General features: G+C 50.8%; 1 protein-coding gene across 1 annotated transcript in view; it reads left to right on the forward strand.

Annotated features, from left to right (window-relative positions):
• SEMA7A (semaphorin 7A (John Milton Hagen blood group)) overlaps positions 1 to 20980 on the forward strand; it is a 49109-nt gene that overhangs the window by 25870 nt on the left and 2259 nt on the right. Inside the window, exons 2-13 of the mRNA XM_053403606.1 lie at positions 4014 to 4147; positions 7042 to 7086; positions 7968 to 8063; positions 8523 to 8607; positions 9606 to 9716; positions 13123 to 13268; positions 15854 to 16032; positions 16703 to 16811; positions 17786 to 17972; positions 18377 to 18492; positions 20206 to 20372; positions 20870 to 20943. Coding sequence (XP_053259581.1) covers positions 4014 to 4147; positions 7042 to 7086; positions 7968 to 8063; positions 8523 to 8607; positions 9606 to 9716; positions 13123 to 13268; positions 15854 to 16032; positions 16703 to 16811; positions 17786 to 17972; positions 18377 to 18492; positions 20206 to 20372; positions 20870 to 20943 — 1449 coding nt within the window. The remainder of the gene's footprint in view (positions 1 to 4013; positions 4148 to 7041; positions 7087 to 7967; positions 8064 to 8522; positions 8608 to 9605; positions 9717 to 13122; positions 13269 to 15853; positions 16033 to 16702; positions 16812 to 17785; positions 17973 to 18376; positions 18493 to 20205; positions 20373 to 20869; positions 20944 to 20980) is intronic.

The raw sequence follows: 20980 nt of genomic DNA on the forward strand, positions 1-20980 counted from the left end.
AATTGCCTTCTCAATCCAGCCCGCGGATGGTCCGGGTTTTTACATGAGTAGAATGTGTGCTTTTATTTAAAATGCATCTCTGGGTTATTTGTGGGGCATAGGAATTTGTTCATTTATTTTTTTTCAAAATATAGTCTGGCCCACCACATAGGTTGAGGGACGGTGGACCAGCCCACGGCTGAAAAAGGTTGCTGACCCCTGGTCTAGTGGGCAGGCGGATGGAGGCATCAGTTGAGGAGCCTCTTGGAGGCGGGCTCCGTCCCCTCTTGTGTGGGCTCTGCATGTGCTTCCACCCAAACTGCCTAGTCCAGCAGGGGGGCACAATACTTTTTCTTTTTCTCTGGATAAGAAACATCACTTTAATAACCCATCAGGCAATGCAGAACACTTATAAAGATACAGCGCAAACCATTTCAGCTCATCTGGCAGCAGAAGTGCACTCATTCTCTGTCACTGTTCTCATCCCGAAGACTTCCGTATGCAAAGGCGGCACAACTGCATCAAGGAGAAGGACCCTCAATGAATTTGCAATACTTGCTCCTCCCTGGGCACCGGCAACCCATGCTATGCTACTGCCTGAGCTCAAGGGCACTCTGCCCACTTCTGTCCCCTCTCCCCCAGCTGGTACTCAAGGGCATACTGCCTCCCAGGGCAGTGACAGACTGTGGGCTCTCAACTTTCAGTGGTGTTCTGTGCAGGTGCCCCTTCCCGCTCTGTTATACAGCATTATTGTGCCGCCCCCTCCATCACAGCGCCCAGTGTGGTTGCACTGGTCGTACAGTGGAGTTAGAACGCACCCACTGTGGCTGTGTCCTGTGAGCTCTGCCCTCGCAGCTTCCAGAGTAGAACCGCGTGCTGTTATTATTTCTCCACCCACCCATCTAGGAGCTGGGTCAAGTAGGAGTTGGGAAGTGGGCTTTTTGATATTGGCATTGTTTTGTTTTGCCCCGGGGCAAGCTGCTGTTATGCCTCTGCTCTGCTGTCTTTCGTGGCTAATTGTTCTGACCTACTTCCCAGGATCAGAGGAGGCTGGGAGTGCCCGGCGGGAACATTCTGGAGGGAACTGGTTGTGTTTCAAAGAGGAAAATTGCTGTACAAAAACAGATTTCCGTTGTAGCCAAGTCCTCAGTGTAGGTATAGATTTGCTGAAAGCTGCATACAGGACTGTGTGCCTCACAAAGGACATTGCCAGATTGTGAATTAAGTAATCAAATACTAGGTGTGTAGCTCCACCCCTCCTCCTGAAGGAGTGCAGGGTGGAAAATACGTCAAAACCAGAATGCAATGGAAACTTCTAACCAATAGCTTAAAAACAACCTTTTTTTTAAAAAAAAAAAAGTTTAAATGCTTCTTTAAATAGTTCCTGCCAAACCTTAAATTATTCGTTGTGAGGTGACTGGGTATGTGGGTGGCCTGATAACTTAGACGCATCACAACTTCCAGTTGGGTGTGTGCCTGCAAACAGCCCAGTGCAGAACATTCCTTCCAAACTTTGGAAATGGCATTGGGTGCTGCTGGGAAAGCTGCCTTCAAAGGAGGTGCTGGTTTCTAGAGCCTAGAGGGTAAAGAATAGTATCAGAGCATCTCAGCGGAAAAGTGTTTATACAGCTGGATTTTAGTTAATGGATCCTTGGAGAAGGAAAAATGGGGATGTGGGGGCCTGTTTCAAACTGACTGCACAGTCAGGTTTCAGGGTTGGGAAACCTGCTCCTTCATAAGAACCTAAGGAAATGTGATTGCAAGCCTAATAGGGTTGTTGAGATTTTTGACCCATCCCATATTGTTGTTTTTTTAAGCGAATCAACCAGTTTCTCTCTTCTTGGACAATCAGATGCAGCAGGGCATCTTTTTGGGTGGGGTCACTGTTCTGAATTTTGCAGTTTGGCTCTCGGCTCAAAGTATCTAACTGCATATTTAGAATTTTTTTTAAAAAAACAAACACATGCCAAAATGTTTGTGCTGTTTTCAACCTCAGTAAATTGGAAACGGGATGCTGTCACAGGACAGGATGCCCTTCTGAATGGATTCATGAGAAATGGATGCTGTAGAGCAAAGTCTAATGTATTGACTCTGTCTGCAGACTAATAAAATCGAACGTATTGAATTTCTCCGCAGGCCAAAGCAAAGACGCACACACATACCCCAAAATAAACAAACAAAAGGATTCTTGCATTCCAGGGGGTTGGACTAGATGACCCCTGGGTTCCCTTCCAACTCTACAATTCTATGATTCTATGTTTCTATGTACTAACATCTCAAAATCAAGTCCCCTCCTGCATTTGGCGCTTTTCTTTTCTTTTTTTGAGGCAGTGATTTTGGAGTGGAACGGGTGTGGGGAGTGTTTGAGTCCTAGAATCATAGAACTTCAGAGTTTCATCTAGTCCAGTCCTCTGCAAAGCAGGAATTGCAGCACAAGAATCCCCTGCAGGTGGGCATTCGACCTCTCTCTCAAAATCTCAAAGGAGGAGGAGCAGCACCCCACCTTCCAAGGGAGACTGTTCCACTGTCAAACAGCTCTTACTACCGTGCTTCAAATAAATAAAAGGTAAAGGGACCCCTGACCATTAGGTCCAGTCGTGACCGACTCTGGGGTTGCGGCGCTCATCTCGCTTTATTGGCTGAGGGAACCGGCATACAGCTTCTGGGTCATGTGGCCAGCATGACTAAGCCGCTTCTGGCGAACCAGAGCAGTGCACACAAACGCCGTTTACCTTCCCACTGGAGCGGTACCTATTTATCTACTTGCACTTGGATGTGCTTTTGAACTGCTAGGTTGGCAGGAGCTGGGACCGAGCAACGGGAGCTCACCCTGTCACGGGGATTCGAACCACCGACCTTCTGATTGGCAAGCCCTAGGCTCTGTGGTTTAACCCACGGTGCCACCCACATCCCCACAAATAAATAAATAAGAAATAGTAAAAAAAAAAGAGTAAGTTAAATAAATAAGCGAGCTCCTTTGGAATGCCCCTTCTCCCTTGGTTTTATTTCCAAGGAATATAGCCGCTTTGGGGGGGGGGTCTGGGGAGTGTAGGACCAGTGGTTACAGCCAAAGGTGTTAAAGACCCATAGTCTTCCAGTGTTGGAGGATTCAACCCGTCACCGTCCCTGACTGCTGGCTGTGTCAACAGGGACTGATGGGAGTTCCATGTGAGAAGGGCCTCAGGTCTGTCCTCCCTGGCTGGAGGAAACCCCTGCCTGAAACCCGGGAGAGCCATTGTTGGCAGTCAGTGCAGACAGCTGTGAACTAGGTGGCTAATGTATGGTTACCAGATTTTTTTCCAATGAATCCAGGGACACTTTTTTTTGAAGTTGAGTATCAACAGGGAGTCAGTAGTGGGGGTGGTGAGGCAAAAGACCCTGGGCCCAAGCACACATGCATATTGTATAAAGGTGCAAAGCCCTACTTTTGCATCCTGTGAAACATAAATGTGCATGATTTTTAAAAAACTGGGCAATGGCCAGCCGCCCGCAACTCCCCAGCCTCCCCTGATGAGTCAAAACAAAGGGGGCAGGAGATCTGTACCGCCGGACATCCCTGGTTCTCCTTTGGCAGTTGCGGCGGCAGTCAGCAGCCCGGAGCTAGCCTGGTAGCACAGTTGGCTCTGGCTGGCTTCAGGAACTGTCCACTGCCATGGCGCCTGCCATTTTTCCTCGCTGGAAGTTCCATCGAGGAAAAATGGCGGGTGCCACGTCAGCGGGCAGCGAGCAGCTCCTGAAGCCAGCTAGCCAGAGCTGAGCCTGCCGCTGCCACATTTCCCGGGGACAGATTTGCAAACCCGGGGGCTGTCCCCGGGAACCAGGGACATCTGGTAACCCTAGGCTAATGGTCTGACTCAGGATGAGCCAGGTTCCTCTGTTCTCAGCTTCCTATATTCTTATGGGTGGGAAAAACCAGTCGGTTAGGTACGCCTTACTGCTGCGCAGTTCCCCTGTGGAATGTCTGCAGAACCTGCCTCTCCGGAATTGGCAATGCGGTGTCGAATGTTCCCCGTTTCCTCTTTGTATTTTTGTAGGTGAGAAGAGATTCCGCTTTGATCCCAGGGAGGGCCACGTTGTGCTCTACCATGAACAAGGGGCCCCCTCCGTCTTAGTGGGGACAGTCGGCAGGCTTCATTACTACAACTTTGAGAACTCCACCAGCTTTACGGTAGGGAGATGGAGGACAACGCTTCACAAATTTGTTTTTAACTTTTCGTTTATTTATTCACAAAAAGTGCAAATGTAACAAAAAGGAAGGGAAAAGAAAGAATCCGAAATTTAAGCCATGAAATGTACAAAGTACAAAGCTCCAAAGGGATAGGAAAGTATTAACTCCTACAAAGATTCACTTTACAAATAATAAGTATAAAAACAGAAGCATCTTCCACCAGTGAGTTCCATCACTATTGACAATAAAGGTTCTGTAAAGGCTTCGGTTTTCCAGATATTCACGTAAACTGGTGGCACTGAGTCACCACATGCCTCAATATTTGTATACGGAATAAAATCACGTCATATATAAAAAAACCCAGTCATTTGAGCACTGCCCTTTTAGTTTATGAGATACCTTTTCAAGAAGGGCAATTTGCCAAACCTCGAATACCAGCCATCCAAATGGTTAAAGGTTTTCCAGGAAATGCAGCCTGGGGTGCTGTTGAGAGAGGAGAAAAAGGTTACTTACTTTTCAAACGGAGTGTTAGGGGAGGGGTAGTAGAAGAGTTTGGATTTGATATCCGTCTTTATCACTACCCTAAGGAGTCTCAAAGCGGCTAACATTCTCCTTTCCCTTCCTCCCCCACAACAAATACTCTGTGAGGTGAGTGGGGCTGAGAGACTTCAGAGAAGTGTGACTAGCCCAAGGTCACCCAGCAGCTGCATGTGGAGGAGCGGGGAAGCGAACCCGGTTCACCAGATTGCGAGTCCACCGCTCTTAACCACTACACCACACTGGCTCTGTACCTCTGGTGGGGCACATGTTCTGCTCCTTCTGGGGCAATTGTCCACCTTTGGTCCCCACCCTGCACTCAGCTCTCCCCTTCGGTTCCTAGAAGCTGTCAGCAGGCGACAGTGGCCACATTCCCAGGAAATGGCTTTGACTGGCCAGCTAAACCAGATGAGGGCAGCCAGTGAGTCTCAAACCTTCATTGAGTTAGGGAGCTGCCCTGCGTGCGAAGACAGACTCCGGCAGACTGAGCAGATGAGACCAAGAGTGGATCCAACGGTCAAGAAGGCAGTTTCTGCCTGTGCTGTAGAGGGAAGTGGAGGGCAGATGGGGCTCATCAACCTGTCGGAAGTTCCGTACGACTGAGCTGAATAGCTCTCTTCCACATCGTACTTTGGAATCCATCAGGCTCTCGTCCTCTGACGGTGATTAACGACCTAAGCCTTTAATGAGGCTTCAGGCACGTTCCCATTATGCAGAGTATCCAAACAGCAGCAAAAGGAGCCAAGAAATGTGTGCTATATTGCTAGGTTTATTGCTAACTATGCAGGACAGAAAAGGAAAGCATCTGCTCTCTGTGAGAGTCAGTGAACAACTGGAAAAGAAACAGGAAACCAGTAACATCAACATCCGTCTCCCGTCTCCCGTGAGACTTCCAACAGTCTGGAATGTAAACAGAGTCTTGTGACTCCAAAAACTGCACAGTGTCATAAACAGAAACCTCAGAAGGTAGCCCATCTAGGAGAAAGAAATTTTGATCCTATGCCTCTGCTGCCTTGTGGGATACCTTTGGGGGAAGAAAAGGCTAAGGAGTAAAGCCTACACAAATCCAGAGTCCCTAAAACAGTTGGGTGGCACCTTGTACGCCTCCTTCCAGCAACACCTGCAGCCAAGCTGGTGCCAAAGGTGGTCTTCTGCTTTCCTTTGGACCCCATCAGTGAGGCCAAGAGGGGGTCTTGTCTGGGTAGCCCAGGACCTCCCTGCACATTGACCAGGCCTGTGCCCCGGGGAGGTCACTTTGGTGTTGCTCACGCAGTGGTTTGACTTCACCTCCAGAGAAGACAGATGGCAACAGCTTTTCAAATCCTGCTCTGTTTCCAACTACATTTTATTCAGAGAAGACTCCTAAGCACAGATTTAGATCTTGGAGTTGTAGTTTCCATTTTAATTCAGAATAATCCAGCCATTTGGAAATCTGCCTAAATTTGGAAAAGGGTCTCTCCTGTCAGTTTCATGTCAAACAAATGTTCTACATGCAGACTTGGAAGAATCAGTTCCCTCAGGGAGCTAGCTGGTCTGGAAAAATGTCAAAGTCTCAATGACGAATTAATTGCTTTGGTGTAGCCTCAGGGAATGGAGAAGCTGTTAACTTTCCAGCACTCATAATTTCCCAGCTCTCATGGTAAACATCAGGACAAGTGGGACTACTGTGGCAGTGCAGAGTTCAGGCTGCCAGCCAGGCCCTCTTTGTTCTGTTCTCCTCCCCTAGACTGTCAGGTTCCCTATCCAGGGGAGCAGCCTGGACCTTGAACCCAACTCCAGGGGGCCAGCCAGATTCCCCAGTCCCAGCAGCAATCATAGAATTGTAGAGTTGGAAGGGAACACAATAATAATCTCGTTGAAGAATCTCTGGCAGATGGCCACCTGACCTCTGCTTAAAGATCTCCACCACCCTCTGAGGAAGTCCGTTCTGCTGTCGAACGTCTCTTACCCTCAGAAAGTACTTCCTAATGTCATGTCTTTCAAAACTGGATGACTGCAATGCATGGGACTTCCCTCACATTTGATCCGGAAGCTGTAGTGAGTTCAGAATGCTTCCGCCTGGGTGCTGACACGGGTGAGACCCTGTCAGCATATTGCTCCTCTGCTCAGAGATCTGTACGGGTTGCCGATTTGTTACTGGGCCAGGTTTTGGGTGTTATTATTAGAAGAGGAAGCTTGTTTGTGCCCCCTCAGCCACTTTGATCTGTGGAACTGTGGCACCTGTTACAGGTGCCGCCTAAAATCCAGTCTGCATTTCCTCCCGCTGTTTCTCTGTTGTGGGAGGCTGTGAACTTTTAGGCACCTAGACAAGCTGACCTAAAAATGACGTGGGCGTCTTGTCTCCCCCTTTCATTCAGGTGCTTATTGAAACCAACAGGACGCTGTCCAACTGCAGGAAACAGGTAAGTTTGCTTGTTTGTTTATTATAGTATTTCCCCCCACGGTATCATAGAAATATATCGAAGAGGTTTACAACAGTATAAAACATAGATGTTTGAAGGAATTGCTGCAGCTAATCCCCCACCATCTGTAGAAAGGTGTTCTCCTGCGCTGAATGATTCAGCAGGTGGATTGGGCCCAGAGCTCAGTGATGGAGCCGGTGCTTTGCATGCAGAAGGGGCCAGGTGCTGTGACGTTCTTCATTCCCCCACCATGGGAGGTTTCCCTTCCTCTCTTCTCCCTGTCCTGATCCTTTGCAGCTCAGCCTCGCAAAGCGTTTCTGTCCCTCTGCTAGATCTGCGGATGCTTGGACTAAATGTGGACTTGACAGCCACAAGACAGAGGTCTTTCTCAGCCCAAGGGCCACATTCCCTTCTGGATGATGTTCCAGGGGCCAGATGCCAGTGGCAGGCTAGAGTGCAGATTTTGCCCTTGTGTAGTAAGCTAGTTTGTACACACAGCCCTTTCTGACCTCTGTCCTGACAAGCGAGTGGCAAAAAAGAGAAGAGTTCAAGGACAGAGTCCGGATGGGCAAAACCACTCCAGGAGAGTGTGACGCAGGCCCTGTGAGGGGGGGGGGCTGGGGGAGAGTTTCAAGAGTCACATTTGGCCCCCGGGCCAGAGGTTCCCCATCCCTACCTTAAAATTAGGAGGTCCTGCTGTGCAGGCCTTGGGGAGACAGAGTCTGTCTTGTTGATGGGATCTCCAGGATGAGAGTGGGTGGTTGGGGGTCGTTTTCTGGTCCTCTTCATCATAGCGGGGGTGGACCAAATGGCCTTTGGGGTCCCTTCCAACTGTACAGTTCTATGATTCTTCACTTTAACTGCCTTCACTTCTCTTCCAGGAAAATGCCAAGAACTATCTCACACTTCTGGAAAAATATGAGGACCAGTTGCTGGTCTGTGGCACAAACTCCTGCAGCCCCACCTGCTGGAATTTGGTATGCAGCTTCTCCTTGCCCCTCTGCTCTTTAATCCTGAGACATCGCTGCCGGTCACCCTACCTGAGCCTTCCCTGTGGGCCTGATCCAGCAAGCCTCTTCTTATGTCCTGATCCTTGACCACTGGCTCGGCTGGGGCTGGTGGGAGATATGGGAAGGCTCCTTTGCTCTAGCTGGGCGATGATTGCATCATCTTCCTCCTGCTTTCCTCTTCCCTTGCTATGTTTGCTCCCTTGTGCTGTTCTTCTGGATTGCATATCCCTCGGGGGCCAGGATCCGCTCTTTCGCCCTTTGTCCACCCTCAGGGTATGCAGGTGACACTTTCACCACTGCCACCAAAGTCATGGGTGTGAGAAAAGGGGAGTTTGAAAGCCGGGTCTCTCTCACTCCCCCTGTATTGGCGAGACCCTGGAAAGGTGGGAAATATCTGCTCAACTTCTCTTTTCCCTCCTCCTGCAGGTAGATGGGAAGGTGCAGCCAGGGATCAGTGCCCACGGCCTGGCTCCTTTTGCCCCTGATCAAAACGCTCTTGTCCTCATTGATGGTAAGCTTTCCTGCATTAACGCTGAATGAATTTCTGGCCCAGCAGGGACACGCAGCCAGGCCTCTCGCTCCAGCTCCATTCTCCTCCTCCCAAGCTACTGTGCTGTGCAAACTCAGAGTTCGGGCCCTACATTCTCTATGGCGTTGCAAGGGGTCTTGAAGCGCCCTCCGCACCTGGCAGGCCTCTCCAATAATAATACAAGTGGTACCTCGGGTTACATATGCTTCAGGTTACATACGCTTCAGGTTACAGACTCCGCTAACCCAGAAATAGTGCTTCAGGTTAAGAACTTTGCTTCAGGATGAGAACAGAAATTGTGCTCCGGCGGCACAGCAGCAGCGGGAGGCCCCATTAGCTAAAGTGGTGCTTCAGGTTAAGAACAGTTTCAGGTTAAGTACGGACCTCCAGAACGAATTAAGTACTTAACTTGAGGTACCACTGTAACAATAAAATAAACCACAAATTAAATTTACATTATGGGCAGCCACAGCCAATTAGGGGGCATGTGCGTTTTTTCCCAGGAACTCTCAAAAACAATGAAAATTTATAAAAAGTGATTTACAAGCAGTTTAAGGCTGCATAAGAATTTGTGTTTTGTGTGTGTGGATACGCATGCATGTATACTTCCCACAGCCCTTTCAAAGGTTAAACAAGATCTGCTGGATTGCATCCCATTTCACACTTGGTCACAAGCAAACTTGGAGAATTTCAAGGAATTGGCAGCTGTGGGTCCTCATCTCTTGTTTGTCCCCCCCCCCATCAGTCTTTTTTTAAAAAAATATATATCTTAATTTAAAATAAATACATTTATATTTGTATATATTATCCCCCCTATCAGTCTTGTTGAATAAATTGTGGGAAGTGCAGTTTTCCAAATTTGAAAAGCAGTGACTCCAGTTCACTGCATCTCAAGCCGTGGCCTGACATTCTCATTTCTTTTAGAGGTGGCTTGGCACCTGCATTTCTCTTTACCACTGGTCTCTCTTCCTGTCTCGCAGGCAAGGACATCTACTCTACCATCAGAAAGCACCAGTACAATGGGCGGACACCTCGCTTCCGTCGGATTCGAGGATTTACGGAGCTCTATACCAGCGACACCGTCATGAATAGTGAGTGTGGCAGGTCTTGAAGGAATGGGGGGGGGGGTCCCCAGTTTCCCCAACGGAGGGGGCTCCCCAGACTGCTCAGCCTCTCCCTTGTCTTCCAGCAGCACACCCACGAGATAGTTGAGGGACACTTGACTTAATACGGCCACTCAGCAATAGCATGGTGCTGTCAAGGCTTCAGAGCATTTAACCTGCCTTCTGTAGTTGAAATTCAGGATGTGCGTCTTGTGGCCTTCCAGGTGTGGCTGGACCCCACTTGCCACCGCCCCCCCTTGACCACTGGCCAAATTCATTGGGGGTGATGGATGTTCAGTCCTCTGGGTTCAGCCCAGTTGGTAAAGAACGGGTCAGGGTCAGCACGGGCATGCCGTATTCTTGGCCACCTGCTGCCCCATAACTTTTCCAAAAGTGCCTGGTAGCTGCCCCTGAAACCTTTCCCAGTGACGCCACCCCAGGTGCATTGTACGGTGTTAAAATGGCAGCTCCCAGCCACCCAGACTCATTTGGAGTGTTGCCTGCCTGCCATTTGGGCCAGAGGAGCTCTGACGGGGTCCCCTGCGAGGAGATTTCATTGAGAATCCTCCTCAAACCTGGAGTTGGCTTTAGTTCTTAGCTGTGATTTCAGCATAACAGGGGGTTGGGCTAGATGACCCTTGGGATCCCTTCTGACTCTGCAGTTCTGTGAGTCTATGAACCGGCTGCCAGAAGGTCTAGAACTGGAGCCCTTTCCACAGGGGGCATTCACACATTACACTGATCCCACAAATGCACTTCCTGCGCCCTTCTGTGTACCCCAACAGTTGAGCTGTACGGTGATTTGCAGGTACCCTGCAGCAAGTCTGCATATGCAAGAGCTCAGCTGTGCAAATCAACACTGTGTGCTCTTTTACACAAGCATTTGCACCCGTGTAGAGACACCTTGAAGTTACACCTGTGTGGGGCGTAATGAACCAGCCTTATGAGGTATTAACACAACAAACCTGCTCATGGGAGGCGGGAGGAGAACCTGGAGATTTTCAGGGCTTCCTCACTTGGAAACAAGCCTCACGGCCAAGGGAGAGGACGAAGTTGCCGCATTAAAACCAACACAACCCTTGCCCCAGAGGGAGCGGCTCAGAGCAGGTGATAACAGCCCAGCGGATGCCTCTTGTGCCAGGAGCGTCACGGAGGCAGAGTTCCCCCAGGGCCAGGAGGATCCGCCACAGTGAGCCTCTGGTGACGTTAGTGTTCCGCTCAGCGGATCCCTGTGGAGGACCTTTCCCCTCTGAGATCACGTAGGGAGCAAGGGGGTTGCCAGGGGCATTTCCAGTGCACAACACAGGTGAGGCTTTCTCCTCTGCGGGGACACCTGCGTCATGGCAGCAAGAATAGTGATCTCAGTTCTCCCAGGTGGGTTGTTATGTAGCCACATCCGCCCATGACAGGGAGATGTTTGCAGGCCTGGGGAATTCTGGGAGTTGCAGAAGCACAACATATATTGGGGGGGGGGCAACTCTGAGGGAGAGGGAAACACCCTTCTGCCCCAAAATGAGCCTGATGAGGACTGATCATGCTCAGAGGTGCAAGAGTGCTGATTGGCTAGCTAGGTTGGGTAGGAGCAGAGCCGTCTTTCCCATTGGTCTTAGTGGTTCGTTGCACCAGGGCACCGGCCTTTCAGGGGCGCCCTAGCGAGTGGGGGGGGCTGCGTGGCTTTGCCGGCAGCCTCCCCTTTCCCTGCACGCCCGCCACCTGTGCCCCGCCAACTACATCTGCTAAAGACGGGGTTGTTGTCCTCCTCCTGCTTTCTGGTGAAAGGCGGCGCGCAGCCTTCCCGGGCTGCCTTCTCGGGCGCCCCAACGCCAGAGAGCATGCCCACCAGCACGTTTTCCTGCTTAATCACCACCACCACGCCAGGGATCGGGGCAGTGGGGGAGGCAGAGGACATTTCCCCCCTCCCCCTCCCTTGTTTTGTAGTTGCCAGGGCAGGGGGCGCAGGAGGGATCTTTGCACCACAGCGCCAGATATGCTTAAGACGGCCCTGCATGTGTAGGAGGCAGCACGGGACGGCACCTCATGGACACTCCCCGCAGCAACATTTTGTTACAGCTTCCTCTGGTTCCATCTGTTTGGGTCGTGTATGCCGCCTCCTTCGCCTCATCCCCCTCCCTCACATTTGTATCTCTCCTCTCCTCTAAGGAGCTCCAGGTGGCTTACGCTGTTTTCCTCCTCCCCATTTTATCCTTGCAACAGCCCTGTGAGGTAGTTTAGGCTGAGAGTGAGTGACTGGCCATGAGGTGACACCCCATGAGCTTTATGGCCAAGTAGGGATTTGAACCCTGGTCTCCCAGGTCCCAGTCCGACACTCTAACCACTAGGCCACACTGGCTTTGGTCATGAACTTGTGAGAAATAGTCGCCTCAGTCTCACTGTAGTGAGATATTGCCATTTCCCCGCACACTCTGTTTGTTGTTAAGGTGGGTGCCCTTGCTTATCTGAGAACTGCATGTGTTCATCTGTGCTGAGTTCTGTGAGGGATCTCCTAACAACTCTCTCAGCACCTTTAGCAAACTACAGTTCCCAGGACACTTTGGGGGGGAGCCATGAAATGAAACGTTCAGAAAAGGGTGGCCAAAATGGTGGAGGGGACTCCCCATGAAGAAAAGTTGCAGCGTCTGGGACTTTTTAGGTTGGAGAAAAGGAGAGGAAGAGGCGACGCGATAGAAGTTTGTAACATTATGCCTGTCATGAGGAAAGTGGGCACAGAAAAGCTTCCATTCCTCTCTTCGTAACACTAGAACTCACGGGCATCCAGTGAAGCCGGATGTTGGGAGATTCAGAAAGGGCTTCTTCCCACAGCACAGAGTTAGACTATGGAACTCCCTTACACAGGAGGCAGCAATGACCATCAGCTTGGATGGCTTTGAAAGAGGACTCTGGGCAGCTTCCAACAAAGTATTAAAATACAGCAGTCTATTAAACATTAAAAGCTTCCCTAAACAGGGCTGCCTTCAGATTTCTTCTAAAAGTCTGGTAGTTGTTATTCTCTTTGACATCTGGTGGGAGGGTGTTCCACACGGCGGGCGCCACTACCGAGAAGGCCTCTCCATGGCTCCCTGTAACTTGGCTTCTCGCAATGAGGGAACCGCCAGAAGGCCCTCAGAGCCGGACCTCAGTATCCAGGCAGAACGATGGAGGTGGAGACGCTCCTTCAGGTATACTGGACCGAGGCTGTTTAGGGCTTTAAAGGTCAGCACCAACACCAATTGTGCTCGGAAACATACGGAATGTACGGAAATTGAATGAGCCATGGGCCTGATCCAGCAGGCGACTCCTATGCTCTTAAGATGTCTCCTCTGCCCAGACTGCCCTAGCTGAACGTCCTGCTTAGGTCCTTCCTGCCTCACGGTCTCTCTGTCTTGTCCGCCTGCAGATCCGAAGTTTGTGAAGGCTGCCATCATAAAACAAGAGGAGGCTTACAATGACAAGATCTACTACTTCTTCCGAGAAGAAAACCCCGACTGGCCGAAGAACGCAGCCGCCCCAAGGAACGTCTCCAGGGTGGCTCAGCTGTGCAAGGTGTGTGTGTGGGTGTGTGTGTGTGGGAGGCTGTGCTGGGGTCTCTGGGTGTTGCATGAGAAGCCGCGGGATCAGCTGAAGATCAGCCCCAGGGGCCACTTACTCAAAGTAGACTCATTGGTGTTAATGAGCAGGACTCCCTTGGGCTAAGTCATGTCATTGGGTCTCGCACTAAATACTAGTGGTTTGGGAAGAAGTAGAAGTAGCTGCAGTGACAGTGGTGCCCCGCAAGACGAATGCCTCGCTAAACGAAAAACCCGCAAGACGAAAGGGTTTTCCGATTTTTAGCAGCTTCGCAAAACGAATTTCCCTATGGGCTTGCTTCGCAAGACGAAAGCCCATAGGGAAATCTCCGGGGACAGCGGGGAAGCGCAGCGCTCCTTCTCCTCTGTTCCCGGACCTGTCCTGAAGGCTTGCGGTGGGAGGTCCGGGAACAGAGGAGAAGGCGCGCAGCGCTTCTCCTCTGTTCCCGGGGCTTGTGGCGGGAGGAGGGTTTTTCCTCCCCACCGCCAACATTCAGAACAGCTACCCCTATCCGCAGCTTGGAGAGCCCTGCGGGGAAGTCCTGCAGGGCTCCCCAAGCTGCGAATGTCTGCCCCGCGCAAGGGGCGCTCTGCTTAAGAGCGCCCCTCGTGCGGGGCAGCAGGCTGCTATCCTCAGCCTAGGCAGCCCTGGGGAACTCTTCTGAAGGCTGGCAGCGGGAGAAGGGCTTTTCTTCCCACCGCCAGCCTTCAGAAGGCTGTTCTGAAGGCTGGCGGTGGGGAGAAAAGTCCTTCTCCCCCCGCCAGCCTTCAGAAGAGGTCCGGGGACAGACTGAAGGCGGTCTCCATAGGAACGCATTAATTGATTTTCAATGCATTCCTATGGGAAACCGTGCTTCGCAAGACGAAAAACTCGCAAGAAGAAAAAACTTGCGGAACAAATTAATTTCGTTTTGCGAGGCACCACTGTACTTTAGGGCCGTTTTTAGCCTGAGGGCCCAATCCTCTCATGGGCAACATCCTGTGTATGTGTGTGCCAGAGGCGGGGTGGTGGTGGGGGGGTGAGCCGCAACCGGAGGGGGGAATGCAATGCTTACCTTTGCATGGTAGGCTATATTCGGCCATTCACACACAACCAGCTGAGATCTCACACACACAGTTGTCCATGTGGGGGGGTGGCAAAGGGAATATTTTCTTCCCCTTGAACCATAACCCCCAGATTCCCAGCTTTCATCTTTTTTGAAAAGTGTTTCTAGCATTTGTAGAACCTAAGATATGAGGCAAGATGTGTAAGTACGTGTCTACACACACAAATTACGATGTGGAAGCCAAGCCCTATGAGGAACAGTTGAGGGGGTTGGAGAACAGAAGACCTGAGAGCTGTCTTCAAATATCTGAAGGGTTGTCACATGAAAGATGGTTTTTCCCCGCTCTGGAGGGTAGGACTTGAACCAGTGGCTTCAAATTACAGTGGCACCTCGGCTTACAAACGCTTCGGGTTACAGACTCCGCTAACCCAGAAGTAGTACCTCGGGTTAAGAACTTTACCTCAGGATAAGAACAGAAATGGCGCGGCAGTGGTACTGCGGCAGCGGGAGGCCCCATTAGCTAAAGTGGTACCTCAGGTTAAGACCGGTTTCAGGTTAAGAACGCACCTCCCGAACGAATTAAGTTCTTAACCAGAGGTACCACTGTATAGGAAAGGAAATTCCGACGAAACATCAGGAAGAACCTTCTGATAGCAAGGGCCATTTGACAGTACAGTGGTGCCTCGCAAGACGAAATTAATTCGTTCCGCAAGTTTTTTCTTCTTGCGAGTTTTTCGTCTTGCGAAGCACGGTTTCCCATAGGAATGCATTGAAAATCAATTAATGCGTTCCTATGGAGACCGCTTGCCAGGCTGGCGGTGCGGAGAAGGGCTTTTCTCCCTACCGCAAGCCTTCAGGACAGGTACGGGAACAGAGGGGAAGGCGCGCAGCGCTTCTCCTCTGTTCCCGGGGCTTGCGGTGGGAGGAGGGTTTTTCCTCCCCACCGCCAACATTCAGAACAGCATTCTGAATGTTGGCGGTGGGAAGGAAAACCCTCCTCCCACCGCAAGTCTTCAGGACAGCCATCCGAAGGCTGGGGCGGGGAGAAGGTCTCTCCGCCCCACCGCCAGCCTTCGGAGCAGCCTTCCGAAGGCTGGCGGCGGGAGGAGCTCCGAGGACAGTGGGGAAGACGCGCTGCGCTTCCCCGCTGTCCCGGAGATTTCCCTATGGGCTTTCGTATTGCGAAGGAAGCCCATAGGGAAATTCGTTTTGCGAAGCGCCTCCAAAACGGAAAACTCTTTCGTCTAGCGGGTTTTCCGTCTTGCGAGGCGTTCGTCTTGCGGGGCACCACTGTAGAACGGTCTCCCTTGGGAGGTGGTGGGCTCTCCTTCCTAGGAGGATTTTAAGCAGAGGTTGGGCAGTCACCTGTCCTGGCTACTTTAGTTCATATTCCTGCATATCAGGGGGTTGGGCTAGATGACCCTTGAGGTCCCTTCCGACTCCACTATTCTATGATTCTGTGCTGCCATGCATTTGGCCAGCTGCCAAGCCCTGACCACCCTTCCTGTTTCTACAGGGAGACAGAGGAGGCACCGGCTCCCTCTCGGCTGCCAAGTGGACCACCTTCCTGAAAGCCACCTTGCTCTGCGTCGACTCTGACAACGACCGGCACTTTAACCAGCTGCAGGACGTCTTCATCCTGGAGTCTGCCGACTGGTCGGAGACAAGAGTCTACGGGCTCTTCTGGAACGAGTGGTGAGTGCCTTGCTCCGTGGTGAGGGGCAAATGAACGCTAAGGTCACATCTACACTTGGTGGAGGGTTTTTTGTTTGTTTGTTTCTCTTAGCCCTGGGGACGCGGGTGGCGCTGTGGGTTAAACCACAACGCCTAGGGCTTGCCGATCAAAAGGTCGGCGGTTCGAATCCCCGTGATGGGGTGAGCTTTTTCTGGGTCATGTGGCCAGCATGACTAAGCCGCTTCTGGCAAACTAGAGCAGCGCACAGAAATGCCATTTACCTTCCCGCCAGAGCGGTACCTATTTATCTACTTTTTAGTGTGCTTTCGAACTGCTAGGTTGGCAGGAGCAGGGTCCAAACAATGGGAGCTCACCCCGTCGCAGGGATTTGAACCGCCTACCTTCCGATTAGCAAGCCCTACGCTCAGTGGTTTAGACCACAGCGCCATCCACGTCCCTCCTTTTAAAAATTGGCTTCTGAAAACTTGTGAACATTTCAACCAGCTTCTAAGAATTGATCTGATGTAGTAAGAGATTATCATAGCCAATGGTGAAAAGCTTGTGTTTTCACTAGTGTGTTTTTAACACTGTCATTTTTCTTCCCGTAAGCTGCTTTGGTAGTTGTGCTGACAGAAAAGCAGAGCAATAAAAAAATAAATCTGATCCCTTGCTTCTCATTCTTATCCCCAGGGAATATTCCGCAGTCTGTGTCTATTCTGTTGGTGACATCAGTAAGGTCTTCCGAACATCGCCTCTCAAAGACTACCACGGGAAACTCCCCCCTGTGAGGCCTGGGCAGGTAAGGGATGCAAATTTGCTTCTCTTGGTGGATTTATCACTGGGGCATATCCTCTAGCCAAGTGGTTCTCAAAGTTTTGGGGGCCACTGCCCCCTTGATTCCACGAACTCCTCCCCAGTTCCCCCCTCCCCTCCAAAAAGCATTATTATAGCAGTTTGCATGGGCCACTAAAGAAGATAATAACTGAATTAAGAACAGTCACAGTTAATTGCACATTTATTCAAAATCCAACAAAAACAATTAATTGAACGGAATGAATGACGTTGGTCCGGCTATACCAACTTTTCAAAGTCTGATAGTCATTGAGCAAAAGTCTTCGATACCACATTCAGTCACAGCTTCACTGTTCTTAATGCGATGTGGTTTCCCAATCTCTGGTTTAAAGTCACTTAGCAGGAGTCTTAAATCCCCACCTCCTGCCGCCCCCTTGCCTCTTGGCGCCCCGCGAGGGAATCCCCCCTCACCTGCAGCGATCACTGTCTGCCACTTTGGGGAGCCCTGCTCTAGTCACAGGGTGACTAGACGTGCAGAACTGAAAGGAGGATCTGAGAGCTGGTGACTGTGCCGTTTTTGCTGCAGTTTTGCCCGTAACTGACAATGGCTAGTGGCGACCTTTAAATCTGGAGGTGGGGAGTTTTGAAAAGAACTATACAATCCTGTTATGCGTTATGTAGCAAAGGTTGGGAAGAGAAACTTGCAATCTTTCCGGGGCAAAAATTCCATATCACTGGCATCTCACACAGTGCAAGTTTCTAACGCTCAAGACTCAGAGAAGCTTGCAGAAGTGTCTGTTGCCAGTCCAGAAGCCAGAAAGGTCCTTAGAGCCAGGAGTGGGCCATTTATGGTGCTCCAGCTCTTACCATCCCTGACTGGGACCACTGATTCTCCATCTCTGCCTGGTAGGATCCAGGGCTGGTGCTATAGCTCCTTCTTGTCACCCCTAATCTGGTGGCCTTATCTGTCCCTCCCAACAGTGTCTAGAAGGAGAACAGCAGACCCCCCATGAGACCTTCAAAGTGGCCGACAGCCACCCTGAGGTGGCGCGCAGGGTGAAGCAGGAAGACATCTTGTTTTACAGCAAGCACCGCTACCAGCAGATTGGTGTCCACAGAGCCCCGGCAGCTGATGGCGGCACCTACAGCACCCTGTACCTGGCCACAGGTACGGTCAAAGCTGCCCCTTGCTTGGCATCGCTACCCTTTGGCATTGCTGAGCAAGTTACTGCCCCTTTCTTTGAAGCCATGGGAGGGAACCTGCAGCCCTCCAGATGTTGACTACAATACCCATCACTCCCGGCTGTATGGGCCATGTTGGCTGTCGGCGGATGAGAATTAGGGCCCAGTGACATCTGGGGACCACAGGTCTCCCTCTGCTCAGGCTGAGGAGCAACCAGCCCAAAGCAGTACTGGGTCAGGATTTGAACCTAGGTCTCCTTGGGTCACATCCGGAGGACTACAGGTCTTACCTTACAGCCTTCATCCCTGCTGTGTCCAACCAGCATCATTTCCCACATTCCCGTTACCTCCTTCCAGCTTCCCAACCTTTTCTTCTGCCCTTTTACGCAGACAAAGGAACCGTCCACAAAGTTGCTGTCTTGCCCACGGGGGCCAACAACGTCCTGGAGATCCAGCCTTTCCTCTCTCCTGCTGGCATTCGGACCATGACTCTGGACAGTGAGAGAGTAAGGAAGAACCTCCCATCTTTTCCCTTCGCCTGCTCCAGGCTTTATTTCATCAAAGTTCTAGACCGTTTGATTGCAAACTACAGGCCTCCCTGACTTGTTCCATACTGGGTTGCTGGAATGATGCTGACCCGCCAGGCCATGGCAGAACAGCAGTGGCTGGATCAAAAAATGTGCAAAGGATCTGAAAAGTGCCATCCCGCTTTTTCTCTATGGCCTGGAAGGGCCTCATCTCAGAATGAACATGCAGATATCATAGATTGGATTGAGGTTGAATCCTGACAAGACAGAAGTACTGTTTTTGGGGGACAGGGGGCGGGCTGGTGTGGGGGACTCCCTGGTCATGAATGGGGTAACTGTGCCCCTGAAGGACCAGGTGCGCAGCCTGGGAGTCATTTTGGACTCACAGCTGTCCATGGAGGCACAGGTTGATTCTGTGTCCAGGGCAGCTGTTTACCAGCTCCATCTGGTACGCAGGCTGAGACCCTACCTGCCCGCAGACTGTCTTGCCAGAGTAGTGCATGCTCTGGTTATCTCCCGCTTAGATTACAGCAATGCGCTCTATGTGGGGCTACCTTTGAAGGTGACTCAGAAACTGCAATTAATCCAGAATGCAGCAGCTAGACTGGAGACTGGGAGCGGCCTCCAGAAACACGTAACACCAGTCCTGAGAGATCTGCATTGGCTCCCAGTACGTTTCCGAGCACAATTCAAAGTGTTGGTGCTGACCTTTAAAGCCCTAAACAACCTTGGTCCTGTATACCTGAAGGAGCGTCTCCACCCCCATCATTCAGCCCGGACACTGAGGTCCAGTGCCGAGGGCCTTCTGGTGGTTCCCTCACTGCAAGAAGTGAGGTTACAGGGAACCAGGCAGAGGGCCTTCTCGATAGTGGCGCCTGCCCTGTGGAACGCCCTCCCAGCAGATGTCAAGGCAATAAGCAACTATTTTACTTTTAAAAGACAAGTGAAGGCGGCCCTGTTTAGGGAAGTTTTTAATGTCTGACGCTGTAGTGTTTCCGATATTTGGTTGGAAGCTGCCCAGAGTGGCTGGGGAAACCCAGCCAGATGGGCGGGGTATAAATAATTTATTTTTATTATTATTATTATTATTATTATTATTATTATTATTATTATTGAATGCTAGTGTTGGAAGGGACCACAGGGATTGTCTAGGCCAACCTTCTGCAATGCAGGAATCTTTTTGCCCAGTGTGGGGCTCAAACCCACAACCTTGAGACTGTCTCATGCTCTTTTTTTCTGAACACGGGGAGAATCTGTTCTAGGGGTGGCATAAGAGGAGTCCTGCTGGATCAGGCCAATGGCCCACCTAGTCCAGCTTCCTCTTCTTGCAGTGGCCAAGCAGGTGCCCATTATGGGAAGCCCTTGACAAGTCGGACTTGAGCCCTAGAGCCCCACCCAACTGTGGTGGCAGAGCAGAGCCGTCCTGACAAGGAGCCATTGACAACCCTCTGCTCCTTGAATACACTGGCATGCAAAAGGGATTCCCTTCAGTCGCCTGTTCCTCTGCAAAAGTAGGAACAATTCCTGTGCGTCACTCAGTGGCTGTTGCTTTTCCTGTTAGACTGATGTTACCCATTCTCTGGGTACAGATAGGCTGGTCCATGATGCCCTTCAAGAATATGCATTAGTCATCTCTCTGTCCTGCTGTTTGGAAAGAGCTCGGTGCAGCTGTTGCTTTATTTTATCTTGCAGAAGGAGCTGTTTGTAGCCTCTGAGAGGGAGGTGGTTCAGCTGCCCATGGCTATGTGTGGGGCGTATAAGGACAGCTGTGAGAGCTGTATCCTGGCGAGGGATCCTGACTGCGGATGGATCAACGGGAGATGCACTTCTGTTTATGACCATGACCAGCATGGAAATGGGTAGGTCCCTCTGATTTCCAACCCTCCTCCCCCTTCATTTCTACTGTTGACAGTTGCACGTTCTATATCTACATGCTCTCTGGCGCATACAGACTTGTGGCAGAGCAAGGTGACAAAGCATTTGAGTACACTTCTGGATGACACCTTCCTGCATGCATGCAGAAAGTGATCATCTCAGGACGAGACGTTCTAGCCCCACCTTGTTGCTGCTGAGCTAGCTTTCTGCTTGCAGGGAACCCTTGGTGAGGCATTAAAAATGTATTTGTTACTTAAATACATTTGTGTACCACCTTTTCCTCCAAAAAGCTCAAGGTGGTGTCCATGACTCTCTTCCTCCCCATTTTATGCAAGTGCCTGCATGGATCAAAACCTACGGGGAAGAGTTGCTGTGCTCACTAAACCTGAACTCTCTTTGTTTCTTTGAATAAAGTGTCAACACTGACACCTTGTGAGTTCTTGGGCTCTCCTTACATTCTAATTCTCTCTCTCTCTTTTAGCACATTGCTGCAGGCTCTAACACACAATCCTGTTACGGATATTTGTTCATCTCCAAGCCACAGCCACGCTAAAGGTAATGTTTGCAATTAAACCATTTTCTTGCCCTTCCT

Source organism: Podarcis raffonei, chromosome 9, assembly GCF_027172205.1.
Source record: "Podarcis raffonei isolate rPodRaf1 chromosome 9, rPodRaf1.pri, whole genome shotgun sequence".
Taxonomy (NCBI): Eukaryota; Metazoa; Chordata; class Lepidosauria; order Squamata; family Lacertidae; genus Podarcis; species Podarcis raffonei.